General features: G+C 39.3%; 1 protein-coding gene across 7 annotated transcripts in view; it reads right to left on the bottom strand.

Moving 5' to 3' along the window:
• LARP1 (La ribonucleoprotein 1, translational regulator) overlaps positions 1-24511 on the bottom strand; it is a 75251-nt gene extending 50740 nt beyond the window's left edge. For 2 of the 7 annotated variants that reach the window (XM_074291875.1, XM_074291876.1), the window contains exon 1: positions 440-1367. In XM_074291875.1, coding sequence (XP_074147976.1) covers positions 440-839 — 400 coding nt within the window. In that variant the 5' untranslated portion in view covers positions 840-1367. Of the gene's footprint in view, positions 1-439; positions 1369-22393; positions 22667-24310 lie in introns of those variants that run through there. The other 5 variants (XM_074291874.1, XM_074291878.1, XM_074291879.1 and 2 more) reach the window with 4 other exon arrangements.
• Positions 24512-26385: the final 1874 nt, after the last annotated feature.

The raw sequence follows: 26385 nt of genomic DNA, 5'->3' as shown, positions 1-26385 counted from the left end.
GCAAAGCTCGAAAAGCGGGGTGAGGGATTTAAGATAATTTCTTCTTTCGCCCTTGCCCCACCCCCGCAGGCTGCAAGTGTTTCGGGAGGCAAAGGTGAGCGAAGGGAGAAAAAGAGCCATTTGCACCCGAAAAGTAGTTTTCCCAGGGGCTCGAGGCCTTCTCGTCGCTGCCCGCGCCAGCTGCTACGGCCCCAGCAAGGCCGCTCAGTCCTGCCCTCGCCCGGACCCCGACCACTACAAAGCGCAAACAACTGTCCAGGGCCTGGGTTACTTCCCGGGGAGGATCCTGGGGAGCTAATGACTGCAAAGACCCTCCAGATGGGTGGTGAGGAAGGAAAAAAATAGTGGAGTCCTCGCTCGCGCCACCCCCCCCCCCCCCGCTGCGGCCCCGCGCGGCGTGGAAGCACGACCTGAGAAAGCAAAGGGGCCGAGTACCCACCTGGCGGGGACTGTCCGTTCACGGTGACCAAGGCCGTAGGTCCCGCGTTTTTCGTCCACGGATTCACCTTGGGCGGAGGGGCCTCTACGAACTCGCGGCGGCCAGTCTCACCGCCCTCCTCGCTACCACTGCCGCCGTCACTCTCGCCCCGGGGCGGCGGCGGCGGCGGCAACTGCAGGCTCTCCCTCTCGGGCGGGGGGCCGTCGTCCCGAGGCGGCTTGGCCGAGCCGGGCGGCCGAGAGGACCGGGCGCCTTCGTCCAGAGGCTCTCCTTTCCCCTCGGACTGCGGCGTCTGCTGCTGCGGCGGCGCCGGCGGCGGCTGCTTCATCACCAACCCGCCGTGCTCTTCGGCCTGAAGGAGGGGGTTGCCCGGCGGGAGCGACTCCACCTCGGTGGCCATAGGAGCGCCTGCCTCCCGAACCGAAGCCCCCGCCGGCGCCGCGGCAGTCTCGCCCCCACCCCTCTCGCCTGCCGCTGCCTCAAACTTTCCTGAAGCTGCCCGGCCTTGCCACTCTCCCCTCCGGGAAGGCTTCCTCAGGGGGCTGCCCCCCTCTCCGTCCCCGGGGACCGGAGCAGGAGGGGAGGGTCGGGGGGGGAATCTAGCCGAGCAGCCGGGCGCGGCCCCCTCCTTTTCCTCCCTCCCTCTCTCCCCGTCGGAGGGAGTAGTCGAGAAGCCCAGGCCCCGAGCGGCGGCGACGGTGCCGGGGCGGGGGGGGGGGAACCCCTGTCTTGTCTCCTCGCCTGGGGCCGTAGGCTCCCCCCGCTACCCCCCACCCCTGAAGGCCTGGGCCCAGCGGTTCTTCTCTCTGCCTCTCCCACTCCTTTCCCTCTCCTCTTCCCCCCCGGGGGCAACCCGGGCTCCCTGCTCAGGGCTGCAGCAATATGGAAGGGGAGAGTGGAGCGGAGCAGACCACGCGATCGGCGGGGGCGCGCTTCGCAACGCGGCGTCTCTGGGACGGGAGGGGAGGGGATGCGGTCGGGGACGGGGACGGGGCAGCGGGGCCGCGCGCGCCGTGGCCCAGCCTCTGGGAAAGGAGAGGAGCGCGCGCGCACGGCTTCTCTTCCCCTCACTCCGGACTCCGTCCCCACCCCCTTTTCTCCCCTCCCTCCCTCCGTCTCCCCGCTCCAGTTCCCCTGTGGGGAGGAGAAGGGGAGGGCTCCGACGGGACGGGGACGAGCACGTGCCTGATGCAATTCGGAAAGGTGGATAGAGGGAGAACGCAGAAGGGAGGGGGCCGTGGGGGAAGCCGCGGAGGGGCGGGGATTTCTTAAAGGGCCCGCATGGGGAAGCCAGGCCGCAGGTGGAGCACATGGATTTAGGGCCATGCGGCGGCAGTGCCGGGTTGCTTTCGTTTCTTAAGCGGAGGGCAGCTGACTAGTTGGTGGAAGATGAATTTGCATTTGGAATAGGGAAGGGAAAACGCTGATTAACGGACACCCGGGCTCACTAAAGCTTGGGTGGATTCATTTGCTTGGGCCTTGCGGGGTCCTCTCCGTCCCCGAACCTCGTGCTCTCGGCCTTCCCCGCCCAGCCTAGGTGACCTTGGCGAGCCACTTTCTCCCCCACGTGCCTTAACCCCTAGGCAACTTTCTGCGCTATAGACTGGGAGAAAGGAGGAGGAGGAATTAAGTCAAAGCGCTTGGAGGATCGGACGTGGGTCTGCCACTTAGCTGCCAGTGTCACTGACCTTCCTCTCAGGGGGCGGGGGCATGAGCCCTGCAGAGGGAAGTCCCTGTGCCCTTTGGAAGGCAGATTTGAATGCTAACAAATGTTGGCTAACACGAATGCACTCTGCTTCTAATCATCCAAGGCAAATGAATGACAGGATGTTCATATTCTACAGAATAGTTCTTGATTATCAGCTCAGCCGGGTATAGGAAATGCTTTAAAACGATAGCACAGACGGTCAGAACTAGAGGAGAGATCTGAGGACACAGACTTCACAGCTACAAAGCAACCTTACAACATAGAATGTTCACCAGAGCACTGAGTTAAGCACTGAAAGTGACCCTAAGAGTAGAAATGTAACTCTCTGGGCAGTGTGTTGTTGAATAGGAAGATGAGATATAACAGCACAGATAATTATATGATCAATAAATACAAGGAAGCAAGCAGTGCTTTTTTGAAATGGGGGAAATAGTTATTGGGATCAAGGAAGGCTTCATGCTTTAAAGGACACCTAGGAATTCAGAAATGGGAGGAAGGGCACATGGGGAGCAGATCGAGCAAAGGCTCACTTCCTTTCGGCTTCCCTAGTGGAAAAATACAAGGCTGGGTGGTGGTGGTGAAGGAGTGGGATCTGACTATGACCTAGTACAGAAAGAAGATCCTACTGGATCGAAATTACCTCTAGAGGCCCAATCTTACCTAACATTACACTTTCCCTAATGCCTACTTAATGTGGTGTTATGTATTTTTTCATAATACATATATTATGTATTCATTATGTATTCTCTTTCAGGTGAGAAATAGATCCAAACAAGGTGAAATGATTGCCAGCACAACTAATAAGGAATAAAAGTGGCCCTGCAATTTATGTTTTCATTCTGAATCCAGGAATCTTAATATATGAAATTAACAGCATTAAATTTGTAAGAGAAAGCCAGAATGCTAATTACTTTGTTTACTATTGCTGAGTCATTTCAGTCATGTCAGATTCTTCGTGATTTTCATTTGGGGTTTTCAGGGGAAAGATACTAGTGTTTTGCCATTTCTCGAACTCAGTTTACAGATGAGGAAACTGAGGCAAACAGGGTGAAGTACTCAGAGTGACACAGCCTAGAAGTATCTGAGGTCAGATTTGAACTCAAGAGGATGAGTCTTTCTAACCTCAGGCCTGGGGCTCTTCTCTTTTGAGCTACCCTATTCCTTAATGGAAAGGACCTAATTTATTTGCTCAGAATCACTCAAAAACATTTCTGTAATGTTAACTTTTATGTGTAAGGCCCTGCACAGCTCTGGATTCATTAATAATAAAAATCTACATTTATGCAACACTTGGAGTATAGTATATTATCTCATTTGTTCTATACAGCTATCCAAGGTATATATCACCACCCCATTTTACAGATGAAAAAACAAGCTCAGAAAAAGGTGGCTAATCCAAGGTCACAAAACAAGAAGATATCAAGATCAGATGATAGATTTCAGGTCTTATGACTCCAGTTCCTGTGCTATTTCTGCTCCATCAGGTAAGGTGTAAATATACATAGATGTGTATGTCTCCTCTATAGATCTCATGTGACATATACGTACCACTCGATCTGTAAAATATTTTAGGAGCCCCAGAAACAATCAGCTAGGTGGCAAAATGGGTGGACTTCTAGGCCCAGACTCAGGAAGAGTCATCTTCATGAGTTTAAATCCAACTTCAGGTATTTCCTAATAGTGTGACCCTGGACAAAGCAATTAACACTGTTTGCCTCAGTTTCCTCAACTGTAAAATTAGCTAGTGAAAGAAATGGCAAAGCACTTCAGTCTCTGCCCAGAAGACTCCATATAGGGTCAAGAAGAGTCAGACATGCCTAAATAACATCAGAAAGAGTCACCTCAAAGAGGCAATAAGATAATAGAAGTTTTTGTACATCAAAAAGAAGTGAAATTGATAGACATGAATTTGAGCTCAGGATCTTTCACTTACTAATTTTATAATGGAAAATTCATTTAACTTTCCTGTACCTCAGTTTATCCATTTGTAAACTGATTTAAGTTGGCTAGATAATCAATATTGAAGGTCTTCTCTTCCTCCTATAATGTTCTGGGTTTTTTGTTGTTGGGTTTTTTTTTTTTTTTAATGTTTTAAGATCCCTTTTAGCTCTGGTGTTCTGTCATCTGTGCTCTGTGTCTTAGTGTCCAACCTTAAAACTTTATGATCCCATAGCAATTTATACTTCTTTTAAACAAATATATTCTAATTTGTGCTATACTCACTGTGTACATATCTTATCTCCCCTACTATATTATAAAGTCCTTTTGAGGGCAGCTGCCATGTCTTAAAAGTATCTTTTGAACTGAATGAAATTGAAATAGTATCTCAAAGCTCCAAATCCTAAATAAAATTGCATGAAATTGTTGACCCCAAAATTTTTAGTCCTAATTACTAGTTATTCATCCTGTTCTTCAAAATAAGAGCATTTTATAGATGAGGATATTTAGGGAGAGAGATTTAAAAAAAAAAAAAAAAGGATTAATTAGTTCAAGATCACATAGCAAAATGAGGAGGGAAAAAAAAGTCAAAAACAGACCCAATATTGCCCTTCCTTTGTACTTGCCTGGCACCAAAGAAGGACAGACATATGAATTGATGGAACAATTATATATGTATTGCAAACCCTTGGTCTACAGGATTGCATAGAATTTGTATGTGCTTCCTCTGATAGCATCCTCATTAGCACATCATAGAAATATTTTGTTCCTCAGGTGAGAGACTTAGGCCTGAGAGAGAATAAACATAAAGTGCCCAGGATGAGGATGAATGAGACCTTAGAAATAAAATAACTTAGAATTGGTCAGGGCCTTAGAACTCCTATAAACCAGCCTTGTTATTCTGCTAATGAGGAAGTTCAGTAATCCTGGGCATTTCCTGTACTTCTAGTAAGAGACTTTTAGTCAAAAAAAAAAATAATAACAATATTAGGCTTTTAAGTTATAGCTTTCCTACCAATTCAAGGATAGCTAGGTGGCACAGTGAATAGAGTGCTGGGCCTAAGGTCCAAAGGACTTGAGTTCAAATTCAGTTTTGGATACTTACTAGTAGTGTCACTCTGGCCAAGTCACTTAACTCTGTTTTCCTGTTTCCTCATTTATAAAATGACCTGGAGAGGTAAATGACAAACCATTCCACTATCTTTGCCAAGAAAACTCCAAATGTGGTCAAGAAAAAGTCATTCATGACTGAAAAATGGCTGAAAACTATTGAATGCACCATTCCTACCAGCTCATATTATTTATAGATGAATAATTAGTTTCCATAGCACATTATGCCTTTCTAATAGTTTTAATATTTACTGTCTCATTGGATCCTCCAATGATGTCCAGCCATAACCAATAAAGGTCTTCCCCTCCCATTTGTTCATAATTAAACCTATAAAATTTTACCTATCACTCAAAGAATCCTAGACCAAATGCCAAATTCTCCGTGAAGATTTCCCTGATTCAATTGTCAGTGATCTTTCTTCCTCTGAAATGTATAGTGCTTTAAAAAAGTATACAGCATGTATTAGTATCATAATAAATATATGCCTTGTATCATAGTTATATGTATCTTTGTAGCTATTTTCTCCAATCATGAAAAGAAGAATTACCCCCTAATACAACTTTGTAGCTCCTAAAATATATATCAGAGTATCTTAGATTTGTTGAACAAATCTTTACTGAGTGCTTTATTGTGTGGATATTCCATAAATTTTTGTTGAATGAAAGACTGATGTGTTCACTATGTGACTAGATGTTTAAACTATCTTAGAAGGGCTAAGTGACTTGGTCAGGATCACACTAAATCAAAATTAGAACTTGGGTGTCCTGATACCTAGGTCAGTAGTATACCAGGTTATTGATTGATTTGTTGATTCATCTATCAGCTGCTTGCTCTGTGCAGAACTATGGATGGTAGGCACTAATGGGGTAAATCCAAAATACAGCAAAGGCCTTGTCTCATGATAAAGCTAGGCAAATAGGACAATGAGGTAGAGCTGGATAATCTTTAGGATTTCTTTTAATTCTAATGGACTGTGATGATAAGAATGAGGAAAAATGCATAATTAAATCACCTTTGGGAATCTATCAATAGTCAGCAAATACAAGTACTACCAGAATAATATTTGGTTATTATGGATATTCTTATCAATCAGAAATAACTTAGTTGAGGGACCTTCTGATTATTAACATCAAGTGAAACATAAAACAAGGTGAGGTTTTTCCAAATGGTATTTGGCATTATCAGAGAAGACTTCTAGTGCAGAGACCAAAACAAAATTTGTTATCTTTCCCCTCTAAGTTTCCCTTCTTCCAAATTTGACAGTTCAGGGCACTACTCCTATCTTCTAGTCACTTTTGGCCCAGTGTCATCCTTGACTCTTCACTTCTATTCACTCCAAATGTCTAATGTGTTGCCAGATCTTATGGTCCTGACTTTTATAACATTTCTCCTATTTCTCTCCACTCACACAGCCACTACTCTGATATTAACCCTTTACCATCTTGAGCTTTGATTATTACAGTACTCTGCTGGTCAGTTCCTTGCTTCAAGTCCCTCTCCACTCAGCTGCCAGTGATTTTTCTAAAGTACAGATCCAACCTATGTCTCACAAACACACAAGCATACTCTCAATAAACTTCAGTGATTCCCTACTTTCTCCAACATCAAAGATAAAATCCTCTGTTTGACTTTCAAAGCCCTTTACAAACTGATCCGTTCCTACCTTTCCAGTCTTTGTACACTTTTCTTCTGTCTATTCTGCAAATTAGTAATCCTGTCCTTCTTGCACAAAACCTTCTTATATTGATTATGTCTTTTCACTCTCTGTCTCCCATACCTGAAATACTTTCTCTTTTCACTTCTTGCTAGTTTCCTTAATTTTGCTCAAAGACTCACCTTCTATAAAAGGCCTTTTCTAGTCACTTTCCTTACTGCTAGTATATTCCATCTGAGATTACTTCCTATTTATATTCTATAATATCTCATATGTATATAGTTATTTATCTCTTCTATTAGAATGGGAGATTCTTGAGGATACAAACCATGTTTTTGCCTGTCTTTTTGTCCTCAGGCTTAGCATAAAACTTGGTACTTAATACACACATTTTAATTGAATTAACAAAAAAACATAAGAGATTGCTGTCTGGGAAGTTGAAGAGGAGGAATTCAGGGGAAATTTTAGGTGATAGATAAATGAAACATCAGTAAAAATTATTTTAACAAAACTACAGAATGATACTAACTGAATTTAGTGAATGGATCAACAAGCATTTTTGTTAAGTGCATGTTTGTTAAGTCCGTGTCTTGGATGCTATATTAGGCACTGAGCATACAAGATTAAAAAGGAAACAATTGCCTCCTTCTACAAAGAATGACTATTGCCTAGATTATGTAATAAATCTGAATAGACAATACCTAGGTTCATCTATCTGTACATATATATCTTGGATAGAAATGGCAAATGGACAATGAACTAGTCCCAAAAATGGACAAGAAGAGAATGGACTACACAATCACTGAAAAACTATCTAGCACTTTTAGAGACCCCCAAGCTTTTCCCTGAAACTATTTAAAATTTTTAAAATACCCTTATTATTTTGATTATGTTGTGTAGTTATAAGTTATAGAATGCCACACTCTGTAACGTACTGAAGTCAAGGATCACCCAAAGAGTAATAGAGGGGCAAGAGAGGGCTATGACACATTAACAATGAGGATTTATGCAGAAATAGTGATGTAAAGGATTTCATATATGAACTTATATGAATTGGTATAGAATGAGGTAAGCAGAATTGAGAGAACAATTTATACACAGACAATAATAAGGTAAAGGCAAATAACTTTGAAATAATTAGGAACTGATCAGTGTTGGAGAAAAGAAAAGGCAAATCACTATGATATCTGCCAAGAAAACCTCATGGACAGTATTTGCATATTATGATCATAGAGAATTGGACACAATTTGAACCACAATTCTAGAAGACTCACAATGAAACATGTTATCTGTCTTCTAATAGAGAGGTAAAAGAACCACTCTTCCCTCTGAGTCTTTCATCTCTCTATCAGAAGACAGATAACATATTTCCTTGTGTCTTCTAGAAGGGTCAAAAAACTTCATATTGGGAAAGCCCCTTCTTCTCTCAGGGCTTAATCTTCTCTGAAAAATAGTGCTTTGGAAAAATTGGGGTTTTCTGGCCTCCATCAGCTTTAATATGGAAATATCGAATTATAAATTTGGAGCTGGACATTAACCTTGGAAGTCAGCTAATCCAAACATCCTCATTTACAGATAAGAAAACCGAAGCTTATTTGCCCCAAAGTCACTATATGCTTATGTTCTAAGATTCTAAGGTTCCTTCCAATTCTAATATTTATACTTTTATGAGTCTCATATGGGAAAATGAAGGGATCAGTATGCATTTGTCTAACAAAGTTGATGTTCTTTCAATAAATGACCATGTCTTTTCTATTAGCCAGTGCATATATTTACCGAACCATAGAATCGTGTTCATTATATTGCACATATATTTCCATAAAATATATATACATGTTTCATATATAGAGAACATTTTTTTTTTTTAAATCTGGGAACTTCTACAAACTCCTGAGAGATAGGAATCTATGAATACAAATATAATATGATAAAATCCTCAGTAATTTGTTTTATATAATCCTATACAAATTATTATTTTATTTAATAGTTTTTTCCTGTTTACAAATTATAGACCAGCACATTCGGAATTCCTACACCTAGAGGTAGGTGGATTGTATGTCTTATCTTCAACTGGTAGGGAAAGAAATGGAAGCCCAGTGAAAGAGAGTTGCTTGGGCAGGGTTATCCAGCTGTAATGCCACCAGAATTAGAACTCATGACCTAGGCCTTGAATTCATGCACAAAATTGTGATGAAAAGAGTTTGAAATAACTTGAAGTCAAAGGAGACTCTATATTAGGGTTCCTATAATAGGGCTTTTAAAAGGGCAGCTAGGTTGAACCATGGGCCTGGAGTCAAGAAGACTCATTTTCATGACTTCAAAATTAATCTCAGATATTTCTTAATGATATGACCCTAGGCAAGCCAATTAACCCTGTTTGTCTCAATTTCCTTATCTGTAAAAATAATTGGAGAAAGAAATGGCAAAATACTTCAACCTCTTCATCCAGAAAGCCCCAAATGAAGTCACAAAGAGCTAGACACAACTGAAAAAGACTCAAAAACAATCAGCTTTAAATATTCTGATCCTCTATAGGGTCACAGCTGGAAGAGGCCTTATTACACAGAAAGTCAAAATTAAAGACATTAGTGAAACCAACCCCAGAATATAATATTTTAGTTAGAAATAAGAATTGAGCATCAAATAGCATACTGGCAAGAATCATTAAGGTCATCTTGTCCAATCTTAATTAAATCCTTCATTTTGCAGATGAAAAATTCCTGATTCCACTATTTTATCCATATGTCTCAGTTCATTGTAAATATGAATTTTTCTCTACAACGAACCTTCTTAACTAATGCAATTTAGGGATCATCTCCTACAGATGGTCCTTCCTGACCCATCCCACTCCCAAACCTCTCTTGTTAGTTCCTTCCCCCTCTTGAAATAACTTTTTATTACTTTTGGGTTATTCTACCTAGTCTCCCTCAGTAAGACATAAACTCCTTAAAGGCAGGGATTGTTCGTTTTTAAATTTTGTGTCTGTAGCTTCTAGAATAGTGTCTAGTATAAACTAAGTACTTAATATTTGTGGCTTAATTTTATTTGACGAGAGGGAAGCATTGCAGAAAAGGGTAGTATGGCAGAGAAAGTAGTGCAAGAAAATGAAAGAAAAAAAATCAGTGAAGCATTTAAAAATATACAAGAGAGTAGAGGGAAATTTATTCTTTAAACTTCCAGGCCTCTTACCACCTCACAACTTTCAGATTGGCTAAGATGACAGGAAAATATAATGAAAAGTGTTGGAGAGGCTGTGGGAAAACTGGGACACTGATGCAGTGTTGGTGGAGTTGTGAAATGATCCAACCATTCTGGAGAGCAATCTGGAACTATGCCCAAAGGGCTATAAAACAATGAATACTCTTTGATCCAGTAGTCTCTCTGCTGGGTCTGTATCATAAAGAGATCATCAAAGAGAGAAAAAGACCCACATGTGCAAAAATGTTTGTGGTAGCAAAGAATTGGAAAACGATAGATGCCCATCAGTTGGAGAATGGCTGAATAGATTATTGTATATGAATGTAAATATTGTATTCTATAAGGAAAGATGAACAGGCTGATTTTTAAAAGACCTAGAAAGATTTTCATGAACTGATGCTGGGCAAAATAAGCAGAACTAGGAAAATACTATACATATCAATAGTAAGATTGGGCACTGATCAACTATGACAAACTTGGTTCATCTCAGCAGTTCAGTGATCCAAAGCAATCCTAATAAACTTTGGATGGAAAATGCCATCCATATCCTGAGAGAGAACGATGGAGATTGAATGTAAATGAAAGTCCTTTACCATCTGGTCCCTTCCTACCTTAAACTTTGCTCCTATTTGTATACTTTACAATCCAACAACACTTGCCTTCTTGCTCTTCCTTGGGGGAAAACAAAAACAAAAAAAACTTCCTCTCCTGTCTCTGGACTTCATTCTCTCTATCAACATGCCTGAAATGTTCTGTTTTCAAGTCTACTTTGGCTCTCCTTCAAGGTTCAGTTCAAGTTCCATCTTCTTCAGATCTTTCCCAATCCCCCCTATTCCTAGTACATTCTCTCTAAGATCACTTATTATTTACATTCTATAATATCTTGTATTTACATAGTTGTTTTTATATCATCTCCTCTATTAGAATGAGAACTCCTTGATTGTGTTTTTGCCTTTCTTTGTATCACTGAGGCTTAGCACAGTTCCTAGCACACAGAAGGCATTTAATAAATGTTTATTATGATTATGATCAGAGAAATGTTCAATTTTTGGTTATGATTGTCAAGGTCATAATTTTAAAACATTTTAAAATAAAAAATAAATATTTGCTAAATTTAATTGAATGTTACTATAAGCAAATTAGTTCACTTTTCTGGGTCTCCTTTTCTCCTTCCATGCAAAATGAGGAGAATACTAATTCTTAAACAGGTATATAATGAATATCCAATTAAATCATATAACTATAGATAGGAAATCACTTACATCTAAATGTAAAATGTTGTTGTTATTACATTAGAAGAGTCCTAATCAAATAATATTCAATCTTTCATATTTTAGATATTAGGATGATTTGTAATAAGTATTTTATAATTTACAAAATAGTTCTCCATATTACTTGTGATAATGTATAGATGGCCAGTTGGGAAAGAGATTTAGCATTCAAAAACCTGGGTTTAAATCTTGGATATGCTATATACTGTAAGGCAAGTCATTTCTTTGGACCTCAGTTTCCTCATTTATAAAGTGAGGGAGTTAAACTAAATGATCTGCTGGGATCCCTTCTGGTTCCAAATCCCATAATCATCTCAACCTGTAAGGTAGGTAGTGAAAATATAATTATCACCCAGGAATATAGCCTGCCTGAAACAATTAGGCTTTATCCTAGTTTGCTGACATCTAGAGGGGATTTTCCTGAGTGACCACTGTCCCAGGTCTTTGCTTACATGAAGCATGACCAATCCAGCATGGACCCACCTGCCAATCCTCTAAGGCAGGGGGTTCCCAAACTATGGCCCGAGGGCCAGATGTGGCTGAGGATGTTTATGCAGCCCGAAGGGTTATGGCAAATGGGCTGAGGGGTGGAAACAGAGTGTGAGGTTTTGTTTTTACTATAATCTGGCCCTCCAACAGTCTGAGGGACAGTGAACTGGCCCCCTATTTAAAAAGTTTGAGTACCACTGCTAAGGTATAGGCCTGACTTTCTTGGGGACAAGCCATCTTTCCTCCCAGCATAACGACTTATTATTAGGCAGTTATCTGTGCCAGTGATGCAGTTCCCTTCTTTCTCTCTCCCATTCCATTTGAAATTAATTTACTTCAGGCTAAGGAATTTCTAGTGATTGCTTGCTTTAGTATTCCTATATTATAAAAGAAGAAACTGAGACTCAGAAAGGAGTTAAGCAATTTGTCTAAACTTAAACAATGAACTCAACCTATTTGCCAAGTCATGTTGTTTCTCATGCTTGCTGTTGCTCTACTTTGCATAAGCATCTAAGCAAAAAAAAAAAAAAATTAAGTATTTGGTTACAAGCATCTGGACATCCTAGATAAATGGGAGTAACGGCGGGGCAAAGGTGAGGGGGAATGGAAGGGCAGAAGGAAGGGAGATGGTTTGGTTAATTTCTGTAATCTCTGTTTATTTTTAATCATCCAATCATTATTTCTCTGATTTCACTTTAAAAAAAAATAGTCTGAGGAAATAAACTACAGAGAACCTGGTTGATGGGGTATTCAGACTTTGAACTTTAGTAAGAAATTTACTGACTGAAGCTAGCTAATGGGAGATTTGGAAGAGGAGCCAATAACTTCTCTTCTCTTCTTTCTTTTGCCCAAAATATCATTTCTGATAATGAGCTTCTTCTAAATTAGCTCACTGAGTCCTCAGAAGTCCCTCATTCATCTTGAAATCAAAGCTTTTTCAATTTTGAGCCAGAGATCTTGAACTCTTTTGGCATAGCTCTCAGAATGCCAGGATTACCTCGACACCATGATGAATCATTGGAGGGAAGACTTTTGTGTAACTGAGTCCTTGAATTATTGGAGAAGAGACTTTCTTTGATACAGTAAAAAAGCTTTATCACAATCTTCTGTAAGAGACTAGGGCAGAATGGATACTGGACTTAAGAGTCAGGAATACCTGGTTCAACTCCTATCTCAGTTATTTACTAGCTCCATAATGATCCTGGAAAAGTTATTTAATGTGTTTGTGCCTCAGTTCCCTGATTAGGGATTGGAATTAAGAAATTGGAATCAGTGGTTTCTAAGGCTCTTTTTAATCTCTAAATATGTACTCCTATATTCCCCATTTGACAGATGAGGAAAATGAGACCCAGAAAGAGCTTTTCAATGGTGTCAGAGCAAATTAGTGTAAACTGGTGACAGAATAAAAGACTTGTTATTTCCAGTTTAGACATAGGTAATCTGAGGCCCAGAAAAGAGAAGTTACATTTATAACTAATCAGTGACAAAGCTGGAATTAAAACACAATTGTCCTAACTCAGAGACCGATATCTGTTCCACTATCTCACCAGTCTCTGTCCCAGGAATAATCATCAGGACATCACTGGCAAATATTCCTTCCTTGGAGATGAATCATGGAAAAGTGCAAAGAGCCCTTGCCTTGAAAGTGGATGATCTAAATGTGACTTCTGATTCTGTCATGTACTCAGTGTGTGAGCTTGAGCAAGTAGGCCTCAATAAAAACAACTGAATTCTAAGATTCATTCTAGCTCAGACATTCTGTGAGTGTTCAAGAGAACTTAAAGGCTGCTGGGAAAGTCACACAACCCAGGAAAGCCTGAATAGTATGAAAGAGGATGTAGGTCTTTGATCCCTGGAGAGAGCTTCTTAGCTACAATGCTTGCTCTCTTAGCCTGATAAAAATGGATCAGCAGGGAAAGAAGTTCAGGAAATGGAGCAGAAACTGTCATGCTAGAACTGGGCCTGAAGGCACTGGAACTTAGGCAGAAATGACTTCCTTAGACTTGGTTTAGAATCCCAAGCATCCCAACCTATAATGGATACTATCTTGAACACACCTTCACAGCTCAGATCCTGAAACCACAACATCACAAAGGCATCTTGCCTCTTACAGCGGAGGATGAACCTGTCAGAAAGCTATGGTTCTGCCTCTTCCCTTTGAGGGAAGAAAAAGACAGCTAGCTTTGCTTAACCTGGTTCTGTTGCCAGGTGGTCCATGAATAGATTTCAGGAGCTCTGTGGATTTATATTTAAATAGTTTTAAGTAAGCTTAATGCATACTTTTCATACCTTTGCTGTTTTACCCTCATAGATTTGTTATGAGGATCATTAGAGAACAGAAACTGGGTTTCTCATTGTTACAAAGCCTCTTATGTCCATCATGTCCATCATGCTTACAACAACCCAGTGTGGTTGGTGATAGATAAGACAAATATCATTGTCCCCACTTGACACACAGGTTAACTGAAACTCAGAGGGGTCTTGTTTATAATTAGGTACCTTCAAAATAACAGAAAACAGCACTTGAATCTAGGTCTTCTGGTCTAAGTACAATGTCCTTTCCAAGACATCATGGCATCCTATACTACTGAACACAGAATGGGAGATAGGTTTCCTAGTCCCAGTTCTCACTGGGGTACTCACCCTCATTGGGGGAAAGCAAAGGATGAATTCTTTCTTTGAGTATGAAAACATGTTACATTGTCTGAGTTTCTGAGAGTCTGTTAGACTTGCCTAAGCAAAAGCAAAGCACTTTAAATCAGAGAGAGCTATAAAGACTGAATGTGGATTGAAACATAGTATTTTTACTTTTTATTTGTTTTTTTCTTTCTTGTGGTTTTTTCTTCTTGCACAACATGACAAATATGGAAATATGCTTAAAAGGAATGCACATATTTAACCTATCTTAGATTGCTGTTTTAGGGAGGGGGAAGGTAGAGAGAGGAAGAAAATTTTAGAACACAAAGTCTTACAAAGATGAATGTTGAAAACTATCTGCACATGTATTTTAAAAATAAAGTACTATTGAGAAAAATAAATAAATAAAGTACTTTGTTTTCCTGGTATCAGCAGCTTGAGGAAAAAGTAAAAGAAAAAGCTCTGGATTTATGATGAGGGCAGAAAATATTATTGTTTCAGGCCCATAGGCTTCAGTGTGTATGTGTGTGTGTGGTCACAGATGGGCTATGAAATTTCCATCTGGCCCCTTGAAGAAATTATTCCACTTAGACCCTGAGGTCCCAAGAGAGTCCTCTGTTATTGAACAAGAAAATAGAAGCATAGAATGTTAGAACTAGAAGGGAATCATCCTATAAGGGAATGCTAATGGCCATAGAGCAATTCAATCAAAGTCACACTTAAAGTTCAGACTTTGTATAGATAAAAAAAGAAAAGACCAGAAAGCTTGGTGAAAGTTGTATAGAATCAATAACCAAGCAAAGGATTCAAGAAACTGACTGTATCCAATTGCCTTCTACATCTTTGGGGATTGGCAAACTTCAGCCCAAGAGCCAAAGTTGCATCCCAGCTAACTCCTACCCCCTTTTTGTGTCTTATGAGTTATGAATACTTTCCCTCCATATTTAAAAATATAATAAAACTTTATTTGAAAATGTAAAAACAATTCTTAGCTGCTGGCTCTAGGAAAAACAGGAAGCAGATGAGATTTGGCTCTCAGGTATTAGTTTCCCATCAACTAATATATACTATGTATCAGAGTAATGTGTGATATTGGGCAAGCTATATGTTTTTTTGTTTTGTTTTGTTTTGGTTTTTCTGAAGCAATTGGGATTAAGTGACTTGCCTAGGGTCACACAGCTAAGAGCTGTTAAGTGTCTGAGGTCACATTTGAACTCAAGAGTTCTCCTGACTTCCGGGCTGGTGTACCACCTAGCTGCCCCAAGCTATATGCTTTTTATGAGCTTAAGTATCAGTAAACTAAAGAGAGTGAACTAGCTCTCTAAGGTCTCTATAAACTAATATCTTATATTCTAAATCAAATCCCATCCAGTTTATTATTCTGTCAGTCAACAAGCATTTATTAAGCATTTACTGCACACTGAAGCACTGTGCTAAGTCCTGAGTATACAAAGAAAGGCAAAAATTGTCCTTGTCCTTTGTGAACTCACAATCTAATAGAGGAGAGACAACAAGAAAATATATAGACAATAATATAGCAGGAAGGCACTAGAGTTGAGGGATTAGGAAAGATTTCTTATAGAAAGTAGGATTTTTGTTGAGACCTGAAGGAAGCCAGAGAAACCAGGGAGTAGAGATGAGGCTGGAGAATATAAGGGAGGGGCAGAGAAAATGTAGAGTTGAGAGATGGAGTGTTTCATTGTAGAAACAGTAAGGAGCTTGGTATCTCTGAATTGAAGAGCACATCGGAGTTGGGGGCAGAATTAATGAGTAAAGAGAAGTGGAAGAAGGAGAGAGTAACAATATAGTAATCAGTCCCTGGACATGTAATGAGATGGATAAAGGCAAAGAAGGCAGAGTCAAGAGGCTTGTTTTCTGTAATTTTGGGGTGGATTTCTCACAAGGCAGAAAGCCCATTTTAACTGATATCTGATAAGGAACTCTATATCTGGCCTCTATTTCAGTCCTAACAAAATGTCCATGGACCAAAAGCACCTGAGCATGGGTCCTAGTGCCTAACTCCTGGCATCTGGAACTGGTTACACCCTCAACAGGACAGTAGTTTCAGCTGAAAGACTGATCATCTGTCCTCACAACCATTTATCCTGGCAGCTGGTGCCCCCAGACTCACTGGAGGAGCCAGAGGCACAAAGCCAGAAGGACTCATGGGTGTGGAGACACTTGCCTTGGGGCACACGTTTTTCCTCCCCAACACATTCTTTTAAATCTGAAGAGGAAGATAGAGAATAAGCAGGTCTTTGAGCCCTGCATAGTTACAGGAGCAAATGCCCATGGATCTCTTTCTTTGTTGCCTACAGAGGGACTTAGTCACTAAAATTCATTTCCCTTAATGTTCCTACACCCTTTCCTACTTGACAGATATTTATTAAGTGTCCACTATATGTTAGGTGCTGGGGATTCACAATTAAAAATATCCAAGAAGTTGGACTTGGCCCTAGATTGGAGGATAGAGGTAGAATCAGTCATTGAATGGTAAAGTCAGACAAACTGAGACCTGCCTGGGAAACACCTTAATTTAAAAAGGATAGGGTCACCCACCACTGCTGGAGATATCACCAGTTGTCTTGACTTTTGTCTCCCCACTCGACTTTAATAATACTGAATGAGTAAGTGATGCTAACACTTTGCTCAGCTCTGTCTCGATTAAATCCAGTTAATGAGCAAGGTCAAGACGTCACCTTTGTGATGTTATTGGTCCACTTCATATGAAGTGACCAGATTTAAGATTTTAAAAGATAGGGAGTAAGACACATTGGGATTCTATGTTGTAATGTTCTTTGTTCTAAGACTCTTTATAAACTATAGTATGCTCTGATAGTATAAGATCAAGATATAATCACTAGATTTGAATTTAGTGGATTTTGGTCAAATACTCTTTCTGTCACATATTTGCTATGTGACCCTGAGCAAGCTACTTATTCTCTGGTCCTCAGTTTCTTCATCTATAAATTAAAATCAATTCAACAAATATTTATTAAGTACCTACTAAGTGTTATGCAAAATGCTGGGGATATAAATACAAAAATTAAATCATCCTTATTTTATGGGTACAACAACATATAAGTAAATACCAATAATAATAAGTTATAATAAATAATAGGATAAGTATATATTATGACAGATAATATATTATATTAAGATATATCAAGGATAAAGGAAGACTTCAACGAGGAGATAAATCTTCAGCTGAGCCTCAAAGGAAGATACAAAGTATAAGAAGAAGAGGTAAGGAAAGAAGGCATTCCAGGAATGGAGAAATAGCCTATGCAAAAGCTTGGAGGTGGGAACTGGAATGCCAACTTGAGAGAACAGCTATTATTTCAGTCTGGCTAGAACATAGACTACATGAAGGGAAGTAATATGAAATAAATATGAAAAAAAAGTAGGTGGTTGGTTGATGTTGTTCATTTGTTTCAGTCTTTTTGTGACCTAAGTTGGAGGGTTTTTTTGGCAGAGATATTGAAATGGTTTACCATTTCCTTCTCTAACTTATTTTATATATACTAAAATTGAAATAAATAAGGAGAAATGATTTGTCCAGGCCCACACAGCTAGTAAATACTTAAGGCTAGATTTGAACTCATAAAGATGAGTTTTCTTGATTCTAAGTTTGCTACTCTATTCACTGTGCTACCTAGCTGCCCTAATTAGATTGTGAAGAGTTTTAAATATCTTCAAATATTTGGGGTTTTTTATCCTAGATTTAATAAAATACTAGAGAAAATTTTATAGCAGTAGAATAATATAATTAGATCTGTATATTTTAGGTATATTAATTTGGCAATGGTCTGGAGGATTAGTAAGTGAATAAAGAGAGGCTATTACGAGACAAAAGGGAATGAAGCCTTGAACTAGGGCAGAGACTAGGAGAGTGAATGGAAGGAATAAAAGCATCATAATTTAAAACTGAAAGGGATATAGAAGCCAGGGAATTCTACTTTTTTAGTCTACAAGTGAGGAAACTAAGGCCCAGAGTGGTTAAATATCTTATTCAAATTCAAACCGGCATAAGTAGAATCTGGGCTTCAAAAGAGATAGATGGAGGTAAAGATGGTGAAACTTGGCAACTGATCAGGTAAGGAAGGAGAGGGAGAGAAATAGAGTTCAGGAGGACTCTAAGTTGCAGACTTAAGTGAATGGAAGAATAATAGCTAAAATAGAGATTTTTGGCGGATGAGTAGATTTTTGGGGAAATAATGGTGATTTTCATTTTGTATTTATTGATTTGTAAATGCAGACAGGTTGTATTGATGGTAATATCCAACAAGTGGTTTTGAACATAGACCGGGGGTTCAAGAGATTAGGGCTGGATCTATAGTTTTGGAAGTCACCTACACAGAGATGATAATTTAGCTCTGAAGAGTTAAGATCAAAAGCAGTTGCAGTTAGAGAAATGGAGTTTCAGCAAGAGCTTTGGGAGGAATTCCTGGGAAGGAGATAGTCAATGATTAAGCAAAGGAAACTTGAAGAGTAGGAGAACCAAGATAGAACAGTATCACTGAAGGCAAGAAAGGGGAAAGTGTTTAAAAGAAAAAAGTGGCTGGCAGTGACCAAAGCTGGAGAGGGGTCAAGGAGAATGAGGACAGAGGAAAGGTCCCTTAACTAAATGATTCAGAGATTCAAAGATTGTTGGTAACTTCAGAGGAAACAATTTCATTCAGGTGGAGAGATCAAAAAGTGGACTAAAAGAAGTTAAGAAATGACAGGCAAGAAGTTTGAGGAAATGTAGAGTAAGCAAATATAAATATTTCTCTGTGAAAGGATGAAAAGATATAGGGCCATAGTGTGAGTGGATTAGAGAGTTGAGTGAAGGTTTTTTAAAGATGGGGAAGAAATGGGAGAGTTTGCACAGAGTAGAGAAGGAACAAAGGAAAAGTACATATTAAGATGAAAAAAGGAATGAACAAGGGTGTAAGTTTAATCAAAGTTATAAGTAAAGAGATTAACTTGAGAAAGGAGAAAAGTCACTCATTCCTTAGAAAATGAAGCAAAGAAGAAAAGAATGGAGAAAAATAGAAATATGAAGGGGGGAGTAGAGAGAAGAGGATCTTGGACTAATGACTTTTATTTTCAATAATGTAGGAAGTAATATTTTCTATTGAGAGTAGAGGAAATGATGAGGTAAGGGACTTGAGATGAGAAGAAAAGGTTTAGAATAGCTGAGGAAGAAGGGTGTTTGTTAGAGGCTTAATCCAGGATAATGTAAGAATTGCCATGTAGCAAAGAGGACCCACATAATGTTGTAGTAATATTCCAGTACGTGTAGGTAAACTGTTGCGTATATATACTAAAGTTTGGCAGCATGTGAACAGACCAGAGTAGAGATATAGTGGGAGTAATTCAAGGTTAGAGTTTGGCAACATATAAGTGGTGACAGAAGAGGGAGGCAAAGAATTCAAGGGTAAAAGATAGTATATAGCATGCAGTTGAACTGGTCAAACTGTAGAATCAAATTGTAGAATCAAAACTAAGAGAGTCAAAGCTGAGGTGATGGATTGAGGAAACAGATAGAAGTGTAGGAGTTGGCCATCAATCAATAAGCATTTACTAAGCACTTACAATATACTGGATATACAGAAACTTAAAAACTCATAAGGAATTTGTATTCTAACAATGGAAATTAGCAACCTTAGTTAGAATGAAGAATATTAAGGGGATTATAACAGGAGAGATACGATTTTGACCAAAGGGAGGAATTACTTAATTCAAAATTTTGGAAGTGAAATAGTTATGGCTGATCAAGGATATTTGCGATCAAGTGGAATTGTAGATCATGGGTATTGAGATGTTTGATGAACTGGAAAGCCAGTGTGTTGAAGAGTATATTAAGTCTTGTAAGTATGAAGGCAATGTTTGAGGGGTAGAGATGAAGATTGTTCTACAGTTACCAAATTCTTTATGGAAGGGGGAAGAAAGATGACCAGTGGATATCTACAACAAAGATCTGAATGTGATGATAAAAAATATAAATGAAATTAACCTTGAAGAAAGAGATATGTGACAGTAGCAGTAATTAACAATGTACTCCTGTTGATCCAGTATTTCAGAAAGAAAAAGTATCCAGTAGGAGAGAGAAGAGATTGGGGGATACTGTATCTTATTAAGAGATTCAGTTTTCCATTAAGACTTCTTCCCCACCTGGCACCACTCTTTTGCACTCCATCATGCTCTTAGGTACCAATCTTCTCTTTCCTCCATTAGATTGTAAGTTCCTTGAAAGCAGGAATTACCTTTCTTTTTGTATTTGTAAACTCAGTACTTAGTACTGTGCCTAGTTCATAGAAGGAGCTTAACGAATGTTTATTGACCTACTGACCAAAAGATGGAAAGAGGTTAGTTTTAGCAATAGAAGATGAATGTGATAGGGTGTAATGGAGCAGGATAACAGAGAAGGAAATTATCTGTGAAGACTCAGGTAGACAGGGAGGAGATTATTTGAAGAAGTAGCATGAGGAAGGGTTTTTCCATCTTTGTAGATTCTGAATCATAGGGATAAGAGAAACAAGAGCTACAAGTTTGCCCACTAGAGGATGGGAAAATAACCAGTTTATTGGGGGTACCCACCCTCCTGGGTCTTGTGATTGCTAATTATGGCATAGGTTGGGGAGGAGGAGTGGACTCAGTGTACATGGTCATCTTGAATTTGGGGCTACTGGGGATATAGGCAGTAAAGAAAGACAGAAAGAAGGTTTGTCCAAATATCAGTCAGAAAAGAAATGGTGTTTGGGATTCCCAGGTGGGACAAAACTCATATTCAGTGACAGCCCTAAAACTTCATTCAAAGATGGTGGGAAATGAAGCCTATCTCTGAATAGGTAAATAAAATCAAATTAAAATAAATTCAGAATACCAACCACCTGAAACATAGGCCTTCTAACGTATTTCTTGACCTGAATCTTGAGGGGTTTCTGCTTATGTGCATATGGGTCCCTTTTAGAATAAGAAGGATCTCTATTCCACTCTCTTCACAAAAGATCTTCAAGCCCCTGAGCCATTTCATCATTTAACCATTTCATCTCTACAACTTCTGTCCTTGATCTCTATTGTCCAACTGGTGATTGCCTCACCTGAATCAGCCATGATGTTCACGTCCTCTGGACAGCAGGCACATACCCATCCACTCACCTAGCTAGCTTGGATCCATTCTTGGAATAACTGAGTGCTTATTGTTCACAGGGTATATTTGAGTTCAATATAGAACCAAGGACATGAATACCTAGCCACACCCTGGATACACAATACAGAGAAGGGAGATTCACCTTAAGAGTCTCAAGATGTCAATCAAGGTGGAATATTGTGGAAGTTTTTTCACAGGGTGAGCTAAGAAATCTTTTGACATCTAGGGTAAGAGGACAGGTCAATCTGAAGGAAAGGGCATTCAGGATTCTATTTCTCTTCCTCTTGTTCCTTCCCTTTATGGGTTTTTTTTGTTTTTTTTGTTTTTTTTTTTTGGTTTTTGTTTTTGTTTTTTCCACCCTTCAGATTTTGATTCAGTTTTCAATTCCACAAATATTTAGTGTCTACTATGTTTTAGGCATTATGGTAGGTGCAAAGCATTCAAAGACAAAAATTTTAAAAAGTAACTACTCTTAAAGATTTTATATAAGAAAACAGCTCAATACAGATGCTTTAGACTGTAAGCTCCTTGAGAACAAGAACTATTATTTGCCTTTGTATTAGGAGCCTGGCAAATCAGTATATTAGGTGCTTAATAAGACCTAACTGACGTCTTCCTAAATATGCAGGGGTGGGCAAGCTCTGACAAATGAGGAGATCAAGATCATGAGAATTGCCTCCTCAAATAGGGGGCATTCATATTGAGTCTTGAGTCTTAAGCTTTGAATGGAGGGAGGGAATTCCAGGAGGCTTATACAATGGTAATGACTATTTTGGTTCACATAATTCAAATATAGTACAGACCCATTACCTCATTCTGTGATCCTTACAACCCTAGGAGGCAGGTAGGTTGGTGAGTCGATAGGACTATCTCCATTTTATAGCTGAAGAAAGTAATGTTCCAAGGTTGTTGAATAGGCTGCACTGGGGTCTCTCAAACTCAGGTCTTTTCACTCCAGGTCCAAAGTTTGTTCATGGAGCTATGGACCAAATAATGAGGGGGTTCCGGGCATAGCTGTTTCTCTCTCACTGATGGTGTTTCTGCTCCCACGCTCCAGACTCAGCTTCTTAGTCTTTTTAAAGTCTACAGTGAAACAAATGGCAGCCTCAGGCTCTACAAAAGAATCTGTTTTCATATCTATTAGAAGCCAGGATTCTGAAAGATTTCTGACTCAGCTAGTTTCTCCTTAAGCAGCTGCAAATTAATCATGGGAGGACAGGGACGAAAGAGAAAGGTGGGAGAAACAAGTTCTGGGGGGAAATGTTCGAAGGGGGTATCAGGTTCTAGACATGTATTGGAAGGAGCCAAATTACCTTCCCTGGGCTACTCTCCCTGGTGCCTCCTTGCCATGTACTCTCTTTGCCATCTTTTCTACTACCTTGGCCCTTTCCTGTGTGCCTTTTACAATCACAGGAAAAGATAGTTCAAAGTGACTATGGGGTCATAGGTTTTAAAGCTGGAAAATGGTTTTAGAGATTATTTAGCTCAATCCTTTCATTTTGATCAAGAAACTGAGACCCAGAGAGGACAAGTGATTTGCTCAACTTCACACAGCAAGGCTTTTTTTTTTTTTTTTTACTGGCAGAACCAATATTTCCAATCTAAGCCTCCTCTCTCCTATTTCCATTACTTTCCACTAGACTCCTTCAATTTTAAGATGATATAGCCTCTGCTTAGGCCTATGCATTCCCTGAGCCCTCTTATACCTCCTTATGTTCCTCCAGCACTTAGTTTCCCATTTTTAGTACTCATCACTTTGGCTTCTGGATCCTTCTAGCCTTCAGAAATTTCCCCAATGGATCCTTTGAAATAATAATAACTTAGCATCTAAGATTTGCAAAATACTTTAAACACATCATCTCTTTTGATCCTCACAAACACGCTGCAATGAGGGTTCTGGCTTTATACCCATTTCACATATGAAGAAACTGAATCTTGGAGGAATTACATGTGGCCAGGATCATACGGCTATCAAATTATCTGATGCTAAATTCCAACTCTAGTCTTTCTGACTTCAGATCCAATTTTTGACCACCTCATTATGTCATAACAGTCTTTATATTAATTGGTCAATAAACATTTATTAAGCACCCATGTTATGTTAGGCATTGTCCTAAGCCCTAAGAATACTAAGAAAGGCACTAGATAGTGTCTGCCCATAAGGAGTTGGCGATCTAATGGGCCAAGTCATTTATAATCCTTATTTACAAGTTTTTTACATTTACTAACTCATTCCATTTTCATAAAAGTGTTAAAACAGGTATTATTATTATTATCATCATTCCACAGATTTGGAAACTGACAGTAAGATCAAATGATCTAAAATCTTGGAACTAGGAAATGGCAGAATGAGAAATTTGAGGAACCCAAGTCTTTTGACCTCTATAATGAAGTTTACAATATATTAGGCTATATCCTAATCCAGAAATACATGCAACAAATCTCAAGGTTGACATTTAACCTTTAAACTCAGCTTCCCTATGAATATACTGGAGATAACCCTAAGAAAGTGGACTTCTTAGAAGTAGAATAAGCTTACTCTATGGAAATCTGGTGAGGAAGGAACAACCCAGAGAAATCTAAGAAAGAGTTCATCTTTTTTTTTAGTAAGGACCTTAAGCTAGTATGTCCAGAGCATATCAGTACTTTATTAATTCCTAAAAAGCAAGACTAGAGTTGGCAGATTATCTATGACCTTTTGGGAAGACTCAGACTACTTCCACTCACCAGAGCTGCTGGAGAAAGTCAAATCTGGAAAAAAAGTAGTCCCAGCTCCATGGTGGACATGGATTTCTCCCAGATACCAGGTGGTTTCTTCATTGGGAACCAGTCAAATCAGAGAAAACCAGAAGGTCACTTCAGACTCCAAGTTGTAAGTCTCTGGTGGAAATCAGCTGAAACAAAGAATGGGAAGGCCCCAGGGTTTCCACTGAGGTAAATTCACTCACATTTATCCCCCACATCTCTGAAGCATCTTGGGTTGCTAAGCTAGTTTCTTTACTACCTTCGGTATGCCTTTAAGACAGTGGTAGGATCCTATTGGCTACAGATGGCTCAGGTAGAGATCTGAGCAAGCTAGAGATTCAAGTTAGTAAACATAGCACCTAGCAACCTGTTACTGCCAACACCTCCTTGTACCTTCTTTTACCTTCTATATAGGGAGTTTAATAAAATTGAAAAACTCATTTTCAGAGCAGGATTCAACAAACTATAGCCAGGACCAAATCCAACTCACTGCCTGGCCTGTTTTTGTTTGATTTGAGAGCTGAGAATGGTTTTTACATTTTTAAAAACAATAACAATTTGTTTTTATTTTGTTTTATTTTTTAAAAACAAAGTTGTGCAAATCAAGAAGTGTTTGTTAAGAGTTTGCCTGCTACCTGTATGTGCCAAAATGTTTGTGGCAGCTCTTTTTGTTGTAGCTAGAAACTGGAAGTTGAATGGATGTCCATCAATTGGAGAATGGTTGGGTAAATTATGGTATATGAAGGTTATGGAATATTATTGCTCTGTAAGAAATGACCAGCAGGAGGAATACAGAGAGGCTCGGAGAGACTTACATCAACTGTTGCTGAGTGAAATGAGCAGAACCAGAAGATCACTGTACACTTCAACAACAATACTGTATGAGGATGTATTCTGATGGAAGTGGAAATCTTCAACATAAAGAAGATCCAACTCACTTCCAGTTGATCAAGGATGGACAGAAATAACTACACCCAGAGAAGGAACACTGGGAAGTGAATGTAAATTGTTAGCACTACTGTCTATCTACCCAGGTTACTTATACCTTCGGAATCTAATACTTAATGTGCAACAAGAAAATGGTATTTACACACATATATTGTATCTAGGTTATATTGTAACACATGTAAAATGTATGGGATTGCCTGTCATCGGGGGGAGGGAGGAGGGGGATAATTTGGAAAAATGAATACAAGGGATAATATTATTTTAAAAATTACTCATGCATATATATTGTGGGAAAAAAATTCTAAATTAAAAAAAAAAAAGATATATATAAAAAAAAAAAAAAGTTTGCCTGCTCACTGCAGGAGATTTAAAAGTAAGGCTAAAGAACAAAAAATGAAAAAGAAATGTAAAAGAAACATAAAAGAAAAAAGTCTTAACCTCACTTGCTATATAATCTTGTGGGTAATAGTCTGAGGCCCCCTGCTCTAAAAGACTTTTGAATACTTAGAGCATTTCCTAGGAGTAGTCAAAATAATTCTCTTCCCCATTTCTGGCTAGGGTTTGGAGAACATTGTGAGCAATTAGGTAAATGGACTTTTTTTTTATTCCATTCATTCATTCATTCAACAGTTTTTTTGAAACCTGTATATAATGTCCCAGTGTAGGAATTTTGGAGGATCCTGCCCAGCAGGAGCTTGGAGAGACAACTATACATGGAACTTGTTCTCTCATTCCAATTGTGTGTGATTTCTTTTTTTACCCTATTTGGGGTTTTCTTCACAAAAATTCAGGAGTTTTTTTTTTGTCATTTCCTTCTCCAGATTATTTGACAGAGGAGGAAACTGAGATATATAGGGTTAAGTGACTTTCCCAGCGTCACATAGTTAGCATGTGTCTGAGGCTAGATTTGAACTCTATAAGAAGAGTTCCTGACCCTAGGCCTGTGCCACCTAGCTGGCCCTAAAACATAGAAAAGTGAGGGGATATAATGCTTCAATGAGTGATAAAATGGATAAAAAGGATTATAAGATTCTTTTTTTTAATTCGGAGAAAAAAGAGATTACCTAGTGCAACCCCTTCATTTTCCAGATGAGGAAATTGAGGACCAG

This window comes from Sminthopsis crassicaudata, chromosome 2, assembly GCF_048593235.1.
Source record: "Sminthopsis crassicaudata isolate SCR6 chromosome 2, ASM4859323v1, whole genome shotgun sequence".
In the NCBI taxonomy this organism is placed as follows: Eukaryota; Metazoa; Chordata; class Mammalia; order Dasyuromorphia; family Dasyuridae; genus Sminthopsis; species Sminthopsis crassicaudata.
Note: the sequence above shows the minus strand (reverse complement) of the source record. Positions and strands in the feature narration are given on the sequence as shown.